Source organism: Anguilla anguilla, chromosome 6 (assembly GCF_013347855.1).
Source record: "Anguilla anguilla isolate fAngAng1 chromosome 6, fAngAng1.pri, whole genome shotgun sequence".
NCBI lineage: Eukaryota > Metazoa > Chordata > Actinopteri > Anguilliformes > Anguillidae > Anguilla > Anguilla anguilla.
Window position 1 is genome coordinate 5007099 of NC_049206.1, and position 15305 is coordinate 5022403.

The 15305-nt window shown below is 46.4% G+C and overlaps 2 protein-coding genes across 8 annotated transcripts in view; one reads left to right on the top strand and one right to left on the bottom strand.

Annotated features, from left to right (window-relative positions):
- Positions 1 to 8793, top strand: part of LOC118229578 (transducin-like enhancer protein 1) — a 539102-nt gene extending 530309 nt beyond the window's left edge. For all 7 annotated transcript variants that reach the window (XM_035421644.1, XM_035421645.1, XM_035421648.1 and 4 more), the window contains exons 12-20: positions 242 to 368; positions 2907 to 3106; positions 3485 to 3564; positions 4138 to 4387; positions 4663 to 4910; positions 5575 to 5722; positions 6278 to 6428; positions 7611 to 7687; positions 8257 to 8793. In XM_035421644.1, the coding sequence (XP_035277535.1) occupies positions 242 to 368; positions 2907 to 3106; positions 3485 to 3564; positions 4138 to 4387; positions 4663 to 4910; positions 5575 to 5722; positions 6278 to 6428; positions 7611 to 7687; positions 8257 to 8364 (1389 nt within the window). In that variant the 3' untranslated portion in view covers positions 8365 to 8793. The remainder of the gene's footprint in view (positions 1 to 241; positions 369 to 2906; positions 3107 to 3484; positions 3565 to 4137; positions 4388 to 4662; positions 4911 to 5574; positions 5723 to 6277; positions 6429 to 7610; positions 7688 to 8256) is intronic.
- LOC118229606 (AP-1 complex subunit sigma-3-like) overlaps positions 1 to 15305 on the bottom strand; it is a 55708-nt gene that overhangs the window by 7024 nt on the left and 33379 nt on the right. The gene's annotated exons all lie outside the window — the stretch shown is intronic.

A 15305-nucleotide genomic window follows, 5' to 3' on the forward strand; every position in this document is an offset into this window, starting at 1 on the left:
CCAGTGTGTGTTTGAGTGTGTGTGTGTATGAGTGTGTGAGTGTGAGTGAGTGAGTGAGTGAGTGAGTGAGTGAGTGAGTGAGTGAGTGAGTGAGTGAGTGAGTGAGTGAGTGAGTGAGTGAGTGAGTGAGTGAGTGAGTGAGTGAGTGAGTGAGTGAGTGAGTGAGTGAGTGTTTGTGAGAGTGAGTGAGTGTGTGAGTGAGTGGTGTTGTGACCTCTCTCCTCCCCCCTCTCTGGCCCAGAGGGACAAGTCCAGCACCCCCGTGATGAAGCCGGGCACCCCAATGCCTCCGGAGTCTTCCACCCCGGGGCCCAGCGTGCCCCCCCATTTCCGCCCCGCCCCGGGGAAGCCCGGCATCGACCCCCTCGGTGAGCCTCCCTGTCTGGGATGATCTCAGGCCACGCCCCTTTCACCTGTCTGCTGTCCTTACTGTGCGGGAGAATGGTCTCCATGGAAACTCATGACTGGAATTATCCCTCAGCTGCATACAGTGTATAAGAACAATAATATTTGATTTTTAATCCCTTATGGAAATGAAATATACTAAAACGCATTCTGAAATATCTTAAGATATTGCTATACTTTACAGGGTATGGACGAATATGCAAATTATTTACATTTATAGGTATATTTTGAACTACTCTCCTGTGAAATATATTCATCATTTTTAAAATTCCTCACACACACACATGCACATGCATGCACGCACACACACACACACACACACACACACACACACACACACACACAGTGTGCTTCATTAATCAGGTTTGCAGTCATTCGTACAGCATGGTGAAGCTGGCTGCAGTGAGGCGTTTCGGCCAGCAGAGGGCAGCACGAGCCCGAGCAGCCCTGGGCCTCCCGTGCCCTGCGGCCTTGCACGTGACGTGTCTGTGTGACGCAGGGGGGTGCGCGCCAGTCCCAGAGGGCCTGTATGTGTCAGGCTGGTTTTCATTACGACCAATTACCTTAGCGGTGTTCTCTAAACAGCTGTACACCCCCCCCCCCCCCCCCCCCCAGCACTGGTTCCCTCCTGCAGCCAGACCCCCCCAGCCCAAACGGACGCATGCGCCAGATGCGCAGCTCCAGATGCGATCGATCGCAGTTAAATGATTAGGAGTGGCGGCTGGCGGGGAAAACCCGAAATGGGGCGGGCGACATAGCTCAGGAGGTGAGAGCGGTTGTCTGGCAGTCGGAGGGGTTGCCGGTTCGATACCCCCGCCCTGGGCATGTCGAAGTGTCCCCTGAGCAAGACACCTAACCCCTAACTGCTCTGGTGAATGAGAGGCATCAATTGTAAAGCGCTTTGGATAAAAGCGCTATATAAATGCAGTCCATTTACCATGGTTAAAACCATTATGGCTGTTCAACCATGGTCAAAACAGGAGCGTGTTTCAGTCACGGAGTCATGAATCACACGTGTGAAGTCAGGAATTGAAAGTAATTTGTCAAGTTTTTTTATCTATATTTTTTTTCAAGATTGTTCCAACTGTAAGGTGCAAAATATCTGAAACCCAGCATCCCAAATTCAGTGGAAGGACTTCACATTAAAAAAAGTGGGACACTTGAAAGGGAGGTTCAGTGCTTGGTTGCGGGACAGGTGCTACCGTGGTAACAGGGATGCTGTTGTTATGGAAACACTGTCCCTACGGTTACATCCTGATATTCTTGGGGGGGGCGGGGGACAGGGCTGGGTTTGAAAATGCCCTGCTGGTGTAGAAGAGTTTTTAGTCTCTGTGACATTGTAATCGTGGAGAAATGAGAACCATTTGGCGTGTGTTGTGTCGAGACCTCACTGCCTTTTGATGTGTGTTTTTTTTGGGCCCTGTAAGCAAGTTTTAATTCCCTCCCCCTGCGTTCCACGTGGTGACCATATGAGCTTTTATTTTTATATGCCGAGCTAAATTAATTCTTTTCCCCCATTTTTTTGCCGATCCATCCGTCTCCAAGTTTTTGTTAAACTGGTTAACTGAAGGATGATTTTTTTTTTCCACATGATGCTGCTGTTATGAATTTATATATTTGCCACAGCATCTGTGAAACATTCCTGGATGGTTTTCCTTTTTTCTTCTTTTTCTTCATTGGGCTTTCTTCTGTGGTCTCTCTCTCTATCTCCTTCTTCTCTCTCGCTCTCTCTCCTCCTCTCTCTCTCTCTCTCTCCTCCTCTCTCTCTCTCTCTCTCTCTCTCTCTTTCTCTCTCTCTCCCTCTCTCCCTCTCTCCTCCTGTGTGCAGTTTGTTTTTAGGGGTGTGTGTTGCCTGAGGGCCCTGTCTGATTACTGCAGAATGATGTGGCAGCATTTTAAAGGATGTGGTTTACTTGGGGGATGTTTGTGTGCCTGATGACAATGAAATGGACACGTGTTTGGACGGAGTGCTGTGTGTTGGGTTTTATACTTTTTTGGTGGGTGGATGTTTGAGTTGGGTTGGTATATATGAGGGTGTTTGTTTTTATGTAACGATGGGGAGTTACATGTCCTCTCTCTCTCTCCCTCTCTCCCTCCCCCCCTCTCTTTCTCTCTCTCTCCCCCCTCTCTCTCTACCCGTTTCTCACTCCCTCTACTCCTGTCTCTCTTCCCTTCTCTCTCTCTCTGTCTCTCCCCCCATCTCTCTCTCTCCCCCCCTCTCCTCTCTCTTTCCCCATCTCTTTCTCTCTCTATACCCCTGTTTCTTTCTCCCTCTACTCCTGTGTCTCTCTTCCCTTCTCTCTCTCTCTGTCTCTCCCCCCATCTCTCTCTCTCCCCTCTCAGTTCAGTTCAATTCAATTCAATTCAAAATGCTTTATTTGGCATAATGCTTTATGTTGCCGAAGCTTTACAAAACACATTGCAGTGAACATAACGCACAGTGTGATGTCATCAATTAAAAATCTCTCTCTCTCCCTCCTCCCCCCCCCCCCCCCCCCCAGCTCTGGGTCTGCGGAACTCCCTGGCGGTGCAGGGTGCCTACCCGGCCGGAGCGTTTGGGCTGCCCCCGGGGGTGAACGGGGAGCTGGGCGGGGCAGCCGCGGTGTACGGGGCGGGGCTGCACCTGGTCTCCCCCGAGATGAACGGGGTGGCAGTGGCGGCTGCAGCGGCGGCTGCTGCGGGATACGGGCGCCCCCCGATGGTGAGAGGGAGGGAGGAGAGAGGGAGGGAAGGAAGGGGAGGGAGCTATACAAAATAGCTGTACAAAATAAGTATTGTACCTGACTGAACCTGTGTTTAGCAGTTGTCTACGACCATGAAATGCACTTTTTGTACGTCGCTTTGGATAAAAGCGTCTGCCAAATAAATGTAATGTAATGAGAGAAAGGGAGAGAGGGATGGAGGGAGGGAGAGGGGGAGGGAAGGGGAGAGAGAGAGGGAGGGAGAAGCACGGATGGAGGGAAAAAGGGAAACAGATTGATAGTGACAGGTCCTCTGTTGTGACTGGGGAGTCATCAGGTGTGTTGATGAAAGACGTGTTCAGATGCGCTAACGTGCTAATGCCCCCCCCCCCACCCAGGTCGGATATGAGTCTCCACACTCCCGTATGAGAGTTCCAGGCCTCCCTCCCAGCATGCAACAGGCTGCCTCAGGAAAACCGTGAGTGGTGTGACCCCTGAGTCAGTGCTCCAGTGTCAGTGTTGATTCTCAGAGTTAGTGCTCCAGTGTCAGTGTTGATTCTCAGAGTCAGTGCTCCAGTATTAGTGTAGATTCTCACTCATTGCTCCAGTGTCAGTGCTCCAGTGTAAGTGTTGATTCTCAGAGTCAGTGCTCCAGTGTCAGTGTTGATTCTCAGAGTCAGTGCTCCAGTGTAAGTGTTGATTGTCAGGGTCTGTGCACCAGTGTAAGTGTTGATTGTCAGGGTCTGTGCTCCAGTGTAAGTGTTGCTTCTCAGGGTCAGTGCACCAGTGTTAGTGTTGGTTCTCAGAGTCAGTGCTCCAGTGTCAGTGTTGATTCTCAGAGTCAGTGCTCCAGTGTTAGTGTTGATTCTCAGAGTTAGTGCTCCAGTGTCAGTGTTGATTCTCAGAGTCAGTGCTCCAGTGTTAGTGTTGATTCTCACTCATTGCTCCAGTGTCAGTGCTCCAGTGTTAGTGTTGATTCTCAGAGTCAGTGCACCAGTGTTAGTGTTGATTCTCAGAGTCAGTGCTCCAGCGTATCCCTCCCCGCCTGCAGTGCGTACTCGTTCCACGTGAGCGCGGACGGGCAGATGCAGCCGGTGCCCTTCCCTCCGGACGCTCTGATTGGCCCGGGCATCCCGCGCCACGCCCGGCAGATCCACAGCCTGAGCCACGGGGAGGTGGTGTGCGCCGTCACCATCAGCGCCTCCACCCGCCACGTCTACACCGGCGGCAAGGGCTGCGTGAAGGTGTGGGACATCAGCCAGCCCGGCAGCAAGACCCCCATGGCCCAGCTGGACTGCCTGGTGCGTCGCCACTGAGACTGTCCGCACTGAGACTGCTGCTTCATACACACTGAAATTGCCACTTTACCTGTCCCGCGAACTGCACTCTGTCTTTTTGTATTTGTTCTGGATGATCCACAGTACTGATAATATCCTGTCTGACCTGTATGTAAATGGATGCTGGTTTATTTCTGTAAATACAGAAATATTATCAATGGCCAAAAAAACATGCTGGCCATTATGGGACCGTTCACGGTGACCTCATTAAACGCCTTGTTTCTGTGTCGCCCAATCAGAACCGAGACAACTACATCCGCTCCTGTAAGCTCCTCCCAGATGGGCGGACCCTGATCGTCGGGGGCGAGGCCAGCACGCTGTCGATCTGGGACCTGGCCACGCCCACCCCGCGCATCAAGGCGGAGCTGACGTCCTCGGCTCCCGCCTGCTACGCCCTGGCCATCAGCCCCGACAACAAGGTCTGCTTCTCCTGCTGCAGCGACGGCAACATCGTGGTGTGGGACCTGCACAACCAGACGCTCGTCAGGTAACCGTGGAGATGGGGGGGCGGAGATGGGGGCGGGGCAAAGCTCAGTTGTGTGGGACGTCATTTTCCTTCACGTGCAGACATTCCAAATCGAAATAATGACCATAATAATATTAATAACAATAATAAGATTAATACTAATAATAATAATAATGATAATAATAAGAAGATGATTTATTATTATTTTTTTAAAAAATTTCTTGCCAATATGTTTTCATTTCACTTCATTCAAAGTGCTTTCCTAGTTGAAGAACAAACGTAAAAGCCAGACAGAGTTCGAAAGCAGGATGTGGTTTTAAGTGCTGAATAAGCGCTCAGTGCCAGTGTGTGTTCCCTCCTCGTGTTTAAGTGTGTCTGAGTCAGACCTGGGTCAAACAATACGTGTTTGTTTTGGTTTCAAATACTTTTCTACGCTGTACTGATCTTGTCTGGTGCATTGGAACCAATGAAATACTCTCAAAAAGTGCAAAACCCCGCCTTCTGGTCATATTGGCAGGCTCAGTTACACCAGGCAAGATCAATAGATCACAGAAAAGTATTTGAATCCAAAACAATGACGTGTTTGACCCAGGTCTGAGTCTCTCAGTCGTTAGGGGTCAGATTCAGTGGCCTGTGTGAGTGCAGCACTGAGCTGAGTGTCCATGTGGCCCCTGGCCCACCGCAGGCAGTTCCAGGGCCACACGGACGGGGCCAGCTGCATCGACATCTCCAGCGACGGGACCAAGCTGTGGACGGGGGGGCTGGACAACACGGTGCGCTGCTGGGACCTGCGGGAGGGGCGGCAGCTGCAGCAGCACGACTTCACCTCCCAGGTACAGGGGAGAGGGGCCTGGACTGGGCCTGGACTAGGCCTGGACTGGGGCTGGACTGGGATTATACTAGTGTTATACTGGGGCAGGACAGGACTGGGGCTGCACTGGGACTAGAGATATACTGGAGTTATACTGGGGCTGGACTGGGACTATACTGGGGATATACTGGGGCTGGACTGGGACTATACTGGGGATATACTGGGGCTGGACTGGTTTTATACTGGTGTTATACTAGTGTTATACTGGGGCTCAGTTGATCTTATACTAGTGTTAAACTGGGGCTGGACTGGGTTATTACTGGGTATATACTGGTCTAACACTGTGTCTGTATTGGTGTTATACTTTCTGTACTGGGGATATACTGTGTCTGTACTATGTTTAGTCCTCTGATAGTACAGCTTGCACTCATAGCATTGTACCATACTGTGCTGTACGTCTGTCTGATGATAGTGAAGATGCTTGTCGTGTCGCTGCTCATCCTCAGATGTTTTTGTTTTGCCTCTCTCCTCCACTCATCCTCTAATTGCTCCTCCCTCCTTCTCTCCCTCCTTCCAGATCTTCTCTCTGGGGTACTGTCCCACAGGGGAGTGGCTGGCCGTGGGGATGGAGAGCAGCAACGTGGAGGTGCTGCACGTCTCCAAACCCGACAAGTACCAGCTGCACCTCCACGAGAGCTGCGTGCTCTCCCTCAAGTTCGCCTACTGCGGTGAGCCCAGCTCAGCCAAGCTTTCACCCATCTGCTGCCTGCTAGACATCTGGGCCAATCAATTTACATATGCAAATGAGCACTGGCCAAATGGAGCCAGTCAGATTGCATATGCAAATGTGCTCTGTCCAATTAGAGCTAAATGGGTTGCATATGAATGTGTGCACTGGTCGATGAGTGCCAATCAGATTGCGTGTGTATATTTACCTGTGTGGTGATATGGCTACCTGTTTACCTTATCCTTGGCTTGCTGTTAATATAATTGGACTGTTGAGGCATGTGTGATTGCCACATCTGTGTGTGTGTGTGTGTGTGTGTGCGCGTGTGTGCGTGTGTGCGAGAGAAAGAGACCCTGCCCTCAAATTATCCTCCCCAATCACTCTCCACCTGCACAGCTGTGACCTCAGCTGCCCTCCCTCTATCTTTCTCTCTCCTTCCTTTTCTCCATCTCTCCCCTCCATCTGCTCGCCTCCCTCTTCTCCTGCTTTCCTTTACTTTTCCGTCTCTCCCCCCCTCTTAAAAACAATTTGCATTTGCATGAAGGGTAATTATGACATATTTTCAAAGAATACGAATGAAAATCACTCAAAATTCCAGACAGGAAACTCAGTTCGGCAGCAAACGGTATTTTGAGTTTCCTCCGTTAATGGCGACGCTGGATTATGTTCAAAACCGTTTGTTACGGTTGTTGTTTTTTCTTACCAACAGCCGAAAAATATCCTGAGGTCAGCGTTTTGGTGTTGATTCTCAGAGTCAGTGTTAGTGCTAATTCTCCGACAGTGCTTTACAGTTAGTGTTCATTCAGTGTTCGTCGGTGTTTCTGTGTTGATGTTGGCTCTCAGTAAGAGCTCTGTTGGTTTTGCAGAGTCGTATTTCTAATGTTTGTGTCCCCGCCCCCCTCTCTGCCTGTTTGTGTCCCTGCCCCCTCCCTCCCTGTTTGTGTCCCCGCCCCCTCCCTCCCTGTTTGTGTCCCCGCCCCCACCCTCCCTGTGTGTCCCCGCCCCCACCCTCCCTGTTTGTGTCCCCGCCCCCTCCCTCCCTGTTTGTGTCCCCGCCCCCTCCCTCCCTGTTTGTGTCCCCGCCCCCTCCCTCCCTGTGTGTCCCCGCCCCCTCCCTCCCTGTTTGTGTCCCCGCCCCCTCCCTCTCTGTGTGTCCCCGTCCCCTCTCTCCCTACCTGTGCAGGTAAGTGGTTCGTGAGCACGGGGAAGGACAACCTGCTGAACGCCTGGCGCACGCCGTACGGCTCCAGCATATTCCAGGTGAGGCATTAACCCCGTACGCTCCGGTCAGAGATCCGTACTCTTTTTACAGAGAGGTCGTCACAGCAGATTGTTTCAGTGGACAGGTAAAGATGGCGGCCAGTTAAACGTGTTAAAAACGCTCTCTCCTCTCCCCTCTCCCCTCTCCCCTCTCCCCTCCCCTCTCCCCCTCTCCCCTCTCCTCTCTCCCCTCTCCCCTCTCCTCTCTCCTCTCTCCTCTCCTCTCCCCTCTCTCCTCTCCCCTCTCCCCTCCCCTCCCCTCTCTCCCCTCTCCCCTCTCCCCTCTCCCCTCTCCTCTCTCCCCCCTCCCCCCTCTCCCCTCTCCCCTCTCCTCTCTCCTCTCTCCTCTCTCCCCCCTCTCCCCTCTCCTCTCTCCCCTCTCCTCTCTCCTCTCTCCCCCCTCTCCCCTCTCCTCTCTCCCCTCCTCTCCCCTCTCCTCTCTCCTCTCCCCCCCCCCTCTCCCCTCTCCTCTCTCCCCTCTCCTCTCTCCTCTCTCCTCTCTCCTCTCCCCTCTCCCCTCTCCCCTCTCCCCTCTCCCCTCTCCCCTCTCCCCTCTCCCCTCTCCGCAGTCCAAGGAGTCGTCCTCGGTGCTCAGCTGTGACATCTCCCCGGACGACCAGTTCATCGTCACGGGCTCGGGAGACAAGAAGGCCACCGTTTACGAGGTCATCTACTGAGGATGCTCACCGATTGGATAACGTCCCGGCGAGGTCATTTGTTTCCGTGCACCAAAGAACAGAGAAGGGGGCGTGGCTTGGCGAGACCTATGGAAGGAGAGCTGTATATTCTTTTTTTTATTTTTTTTTATTTTGAGGGGTACTACTACTTTTAAAATTTGTGAACAGGACGGGCGCTGAGGCTGACTACAGATTTCTCCAAAGACTTTGAACCTTGTTTTGTTTTTGTCTTTTTTTAATTTTTTTTTAAAGAAATCAAACCTCTACTAAGCCTTTGGGGTCTTCATAAGCAGCAAGGTCTGGTATGTGTTCTTCGGGGCGGGGGGCGGGGGCGTTAGGAGTGGGATATCGGTCTAAGACTTGTCCCAGCTGTGTATGCGCGTGTGTGTGTGTGTATGCGCGTGCGCGTGTGTGTATGTGCGTGCGCGTGTGTATGTGCGTGTGTGTATGTGCGTGCGCGTGTGTGTATGTGCGTGCGCGTGTGTGTATGTGTGTGCGCGTGCGCGTGTGTGTATGTGCGTGTGCGTGTGTGTATGTGCGTGCGCGCGTGTGTGTATCAGTTTGTTGCGCCAAGTGAGGTTCAAACGTTTTTTCAGCATTTCCTGTTCGTAGTCATGGTTACAGCCGTGTACCGCGCGGCGCTGCCTTGGTCAGACACGGCTGTTCAGGGGTCAGGAACACGTTTCTGCACACGGCTATCGTTTCGTCGTTTTTTTAAAATTTTATTTTATTGTATTTTATTATTATTTTTTTTCCATGTCAGGGCACATAGGCAGGCGTCTCCACGGCAGCGGGCTGGGGGGGTCTGTGTAGCGTTACTCGCGTTCTGTGCTCTCTCTCTCTGAGCGGAAGGTCCTCTCGATCGCCCCGGATCCCCTTTGTGACAGACTCGATTGGGTGACTCGTGCTCAGCTTTCTGGCTCTCCCGCCCTTGTTGAATTTCGACGAGGTTAAAAGCCGCGTGGCGATTGCTCTCGTGGCAACTGCGAGCCGAGACGGGACGACCTTTGGGAGGGGGGGGGGTACATACAGGCTATATGTAAGTATGTACATTTTCTTTTTCTTTCTCTGATTTTGGGTTTGCACTACAGACTTTGTCCACCAGAGGGCATGCTCCCATCCCCAGCTTTTAAGATGGGTGTCTCTGCTCCTTTTTTTTTTTTTTTTTTTTTTTTTTTAAACGTGGTCTGGGAGCAGCCCAGGTGAGCTCACCTTTGAATGGAGGATTATGAGAGTCCAGGACTGTGGAACTTTGTGTCAGTCGGAGTCCTCTTCTGACTGTTCTGGGATCAGCTCTAACGGGACGTCCGGTTGGCTTTGAGAGAGAGGACTCTGTGGGACTGAGGGTCAGGCCAGTCCTCTTCTGACTGTTCTGGGATCACCTCTTAAGAAGATATGAGGCAGGTGTGTGACCCCACAAAACAGGACCCCAGGCCCTGCTCAAAAACTGTCCAATCAGGTGTCCCATATTCGTCTGGGAGGGTGTGTGGGGTAAACGGTACATGTACGTGATTAAATGAGACCAATAAACTATTTTGTATGTTTTTTGTGTGTCTCTTTTTTTTTTAGAGCCATCTAACCTTTCCACCCCCTTTGAAACATGGTTATAAATATCTTTGTTCATTGATGGAGGAATAATTTTTGGTTCTGTGATTGTTGTGAAAGTGCTGCCATCTATTGACCTTTTCCTAAAGTGTCTGGTACCCTGAGGTTAAGAGTGTAGTCGTCAGAATAATATGCAATAGTCAAAAAAAATACACAAATGTATATTTTGCAATATTTCTTTAATCATTTGAAGAGCTAGAGCTCAGCATTGAACTTTGACAGGGCAAAAGACATCTTTATGGACTTCGGCTCTTGATTATTTCTGCTGTTCTGCTCTTACTTATCTAAATATCCCAGTCATTTCTGACCTGATATTTCCATTGAATTCTGGATTTTTGCTGTAAATTAAATAACCCAATCACTTATGATCTGATACACATGCTACTAGAAATTTTTTGGTTCATTCAAAATCATTAACAAACCCATGTCCTAACCTTTCTTCAAGCTGCTAAACACAACCGTAAACTTGTCTTAACCCTCACACTTACCGTTTTCCTAACCCTAACCCTAATCCTAACCCTAGCTGAACCCTAGTTTGAGCAATAAACCCTAATTGAAGCCATTGGTACTATTGAAAACAACAGAAAACCCATTTAAAATGGATGGAAAACAAGGTAAATATCATGAATACTATAATACAAATGCAAAACAATATGTTTGAGGTCATTTAAAAAAACAAAAAATGTTTTACCTTAAAAATATGCATTTATTAGGCATTTTGTATGGTCATAGGTACACATGCTAGTAGAGAAAATTTTTGGTTCATTCAAAATCATTAACAAACCCATGTCCTAACCTTTCTTCAAGCTGCTAAACACAACCGTAAACTTGTCTTAACCCTCAGACTTACCGTTTTCCTAACCCTAACCCTAACCCTAGCTGAAGGCTAGTTTGAGCCCTAAACACTAATTGAAGCCATTGCTACCTTTGAAAATATCAGAAAACCCATTTAAAATGGATGGAAAACAAGGTAAATATCATGAATACTATAATACAAATGCAAAACAATATGTCTGAGGTCATTTAAAAAAACAAAAAATGTTTTACCTAAAAAATATGAATTTATTACAGATTGTGTATGGTCATAGGTACACATGCTGCTAGAGAAATATTTGGTTCATTCAAAATCATTAACAAACCCATGTCCTAACCTTTCTTCAAGCTGCTAAACACAACCGTAAACTTGTCTTAACCCTCACACTTACCGTTTTCCTAACCCTAACCCTAACCCTAACCCTAGCTGAACCCTAGTTTGAACCCTAAGCCCTAATTGAAGCCATTGGTACCTTTGAAAATATCAAAAAACCCATTAAAATGGATGGAAAACAAGGTAAATATCATGAATACTATAATACAAATGCAAAACAATATGTCTGAGGTCATTTTAAAAAACAAAAAATGTTTTACCTAAAAAATATGAATTTATTACAGATTTTGTATGGTCATAGGTACACATGCTGCTAGAGAAATATTTGGTTCATTCAAAATCATTAACAAACCCATGTCCTAACCTTTCTTCAAGCTGCTAAACACAACCGTAAACTTGTCTTAACCCTCAGACTTACCGTTTTCCTAACCCTAACCCTAACCCTAACCCTAGCTGAACCCTAGTTTGAGCCCTAAACCCTAATTGAAGCCATTGGTACCTTTGAAAATATCAGAAAACCCATTTAAAATGGATGGAAAACAAGGTAAATATCATGAATACTATAATACAAATGCAAAACAATATGTTTGAGGTCATTTAAAAAAACAAAAAATGTTTTACCTAAAAAATATGAATTTATTACAGATTTTGTATGGTCATAGGTACACATGCTGCTAGAGAAATATTTGGTTCATTCAAAATCATTAACAAACCCATGTCCTAACCTTTCTTCAAGCTGCTAAACACAACCGTAAACTTGCCTCGACCCTCAGACTTACCGTTTTCCTAACCCTAACCCTAACCCTAACCCTAGCTGAACCCTAGTTTGAGCCCTAAACCCTAATTGAAGCCATTGGTACCTTTGAAAATATCAGAAAACCCATTTAAAATGGATGGAAAACAAGGTAAATATCATGAATACTATAATACAAATGCAAAACAATATGTCTGAGGTCATTTTAAAAAACAAAAAATGTTTTACCTAAAAAATATGAATTTATTACAGATTTTGTATGGTCATAGGTACACATGCTGCTAGAGAAATATTTGGTTAATTCAAAATCATTAACAAACCCATGTCCTAACCTTTCTTCAAGCTGCTAAACACAACCGTAAACTTGTCTTAACCCTCAGACTTACCGTTTTCCTAACCCTAACCCTAGCTGAACCCTAGTTTGAGCCCTAAACCCTAATTGAAGCCATTGCTACCTTTGAAAATATCAGAAAACCCATTTAAAATGGATGGAAAACAAGGTAAATATCATGAATACTATAATACAAATGCAAAACAATATGTTTGAGGTCATTTAAAAAAACAAAAAATGTTTTACCTAAAAAATATGAATTTATTACAGATTTTGTATGGTCATAGGTACACATGCTGCTAGAGAAATATTTGGTTCATTCAAAATCATTAACAAACCCATGTCCTAACCTTTCTTCAAGCTGCTAAACACAACCGTAAACTTGCCTCGACCCTCAGACTTACCGTTTTCCTAACCCTAACCCTAACCCTAACCCTAGCTGAAGGCTAGTTTGAGCCCTAAACCCTAATTGAAGCCATAGGTACCTTTGAAAAGATCAGAAAACCCATTTAAAATGGATGGAAAACAAGGTAAATATCATGAATACTATAATACAAATGCAAAACAATATGTTTGAGGTCATTTAAAAAAACAAAAAATGTTTTACCTAAAAAATATGCATTTATTAGGCATTTTGTATGGTCATAGGTACACATGCTGCTAGAGACATTTTTGGTTCATTCAAAATCATTAACAAACCCATGTCCTAACCTTTCTTCAAGCTGCTAAACACAACGGTAAACTTGCCTCAACCCTCAAGACTTACCGTTTTCCTAACCCTAACCCTAACCCTAACCCTAGCTGAACCCTAGTTTGAACGCTAAACCCTAATTGAAGCCATTGGTACCTTTGAAAACACCAGAAAACCCATTTAAAATGGATGGAAAACAAGGTAAATATCATTAATACAATAATACAAATGCAAAATAATATGTTTGAGGTCATTTAAGTAAACTGTAATGAGTAATAATAATATAAAAAGTTATTTTTACTGCATTTTTCTGACTCATAAATGTTAATGTTTTTGACATATTAAATCTGATAGATGATGAAAACTCTTATAATCCATTCCTGAGTATAAACAAATAACCTCTAGCAGGTTATTAAATATCTAAACCCATATTTGCAAGGTGAACTCCACAGAACATTTTAAGCCTTGATTGTTTATATGTCTGTAATTTATTCACAGTAATAATTTTATCACATCATTCATGGCAAAAAACTTTTAATGTCCTGAACAAATAAATCTGAAAATACATTCTGACTGGCTGTATTTATATGATGCATGTTTTTATGCAATCTGATTGGCTGTTTTTATATTGTATACATTTCATGGGCAATCTGATTGGCTTGGAGTAGAGAAGATTTTCAGTGGTCATCTTGAATACTGGCTGTACTTGAATAGTGCACATTTTAATATGCAATCTGACTGGCTCTATTTGGCCAGTGGATATATTCATGGGCAACCTGATTAGCCCTAATTGGACAGAGCACATTTGCATACGCAATCTGACTGGCTCCATTTGGGCAGTGCTCATTTGCATATGTAAATTGATTGGCCCAGATGTCTAGCAGGCAGCAGATGGGTGAAAGCTTGGCTGAGCTGGGCTCACCGCAGTAGGCGAACTTGAGGGAGAGCACGCAGCTCTCGTGGAGGTGCAGCTGGTACTTGTCGGGTTTGGAGACGTGCAGCACCTCCACGTTGCTGCTCTCCATCCCCACGGCCAGCCACTCCCCTGTGGGACAGTACTCCAGAGAGAAGATCTGGAAGGAGGGAGAGAAGGAGGGAGAAGCAATTAGAGGATGAGTGGAGGAGAGGGGCAAAACAAAAACATCTGAGGATGAGCAGCGACACGACAAGCATCTTCACTATCATCAGACAGACAAGCAGCTACAGCACAGTATGGTATAACACTATGAGTGCAAGCCAATCTATCAGAGACAGACCCAGTACAGACAAAGTATTGCCCCTGTATATTCCCAGTACAGTCTAGTATATATCCCCAGAGTAGACTTTATATAACACCAGTATATCCCCAGTACAGACCAGTATAACACCAGTATATGAACATTCACAAACGCACTGTAGTGCTGACTCTAAGGATCAACACTAACACTGAGGCACTGACGCTAAGCATTAACACTAACGCTAATAGCGACCACCACTGACACTGCACATTAGCACTGAAGAAGACTGAAACTGACACGCCCAAACAGAGGCCTTTTTACCGGCGCTGGTGTGAGAACAGCGTCGCAGACAGCGACGTTTCCCCCCCGTCTGCCTGAGGTGAGCGAGCTGTTAATTATAAAAATTACTCTGCGGATTAAAATATGAATTTAGACTCACAGCTCGACGCACACGCGGCTCTCAGGTGCGAGCACGACTCACACGGCACCCGCGGGCGAAGTATTAATTAGCAAATTACAGGCATTTATTTATTTTAAAAAAAATGTTCTATTCTTGACGGAGTCCAGGTCCAGTTAGAGGATTTCAAAGTTCAAGACTGTCAGCACCTGACAAGTTCAACTCATTTGTTTTATTTTAGAAAGAGAGGGTTTTATTTTTTTATTCAACGCCTTCAGTTTTAATGTATTATGTTTTAATGTATTAACCTCTTGTACTGAGGCCAAAAAATTTGAATTAAATTAAGTCCAGAAATTAGGAAAGAAATTGCACATTTGTTTTTAAAACTCTTGCTATTTCATTTTTAGTTTTTATTGTGCATCATTGATATCTGTAATACTATAATTAGGGTATTTATTTTTCAACACTTGCCCTTTAGCCATCGGCACCTCAATGGGATTTTCAGGTAGAATGAAGGGTTGATACCATTTAAAACTTTGGGGGGGGGGGGGGGGGGTCATACGCACCTTTCAGTACCACATTCCATACAGTGCGTGTCTAGTTTTGCTTGTGTTGCCAATAACATTAAGCTCAACAGTGCTGATTTCAGATCAGATTTTAAGATCCAGAAATTAAATGATTATTTTAAGACACAGAATTCCAGAGTGGGAAAAAAAAGGAAATGAAAGTCATTTCAATATGAGTTTATACAGTCGTGATAACAGCAGTGCGTTCACAGACAGCACTGTGACAGAACAGA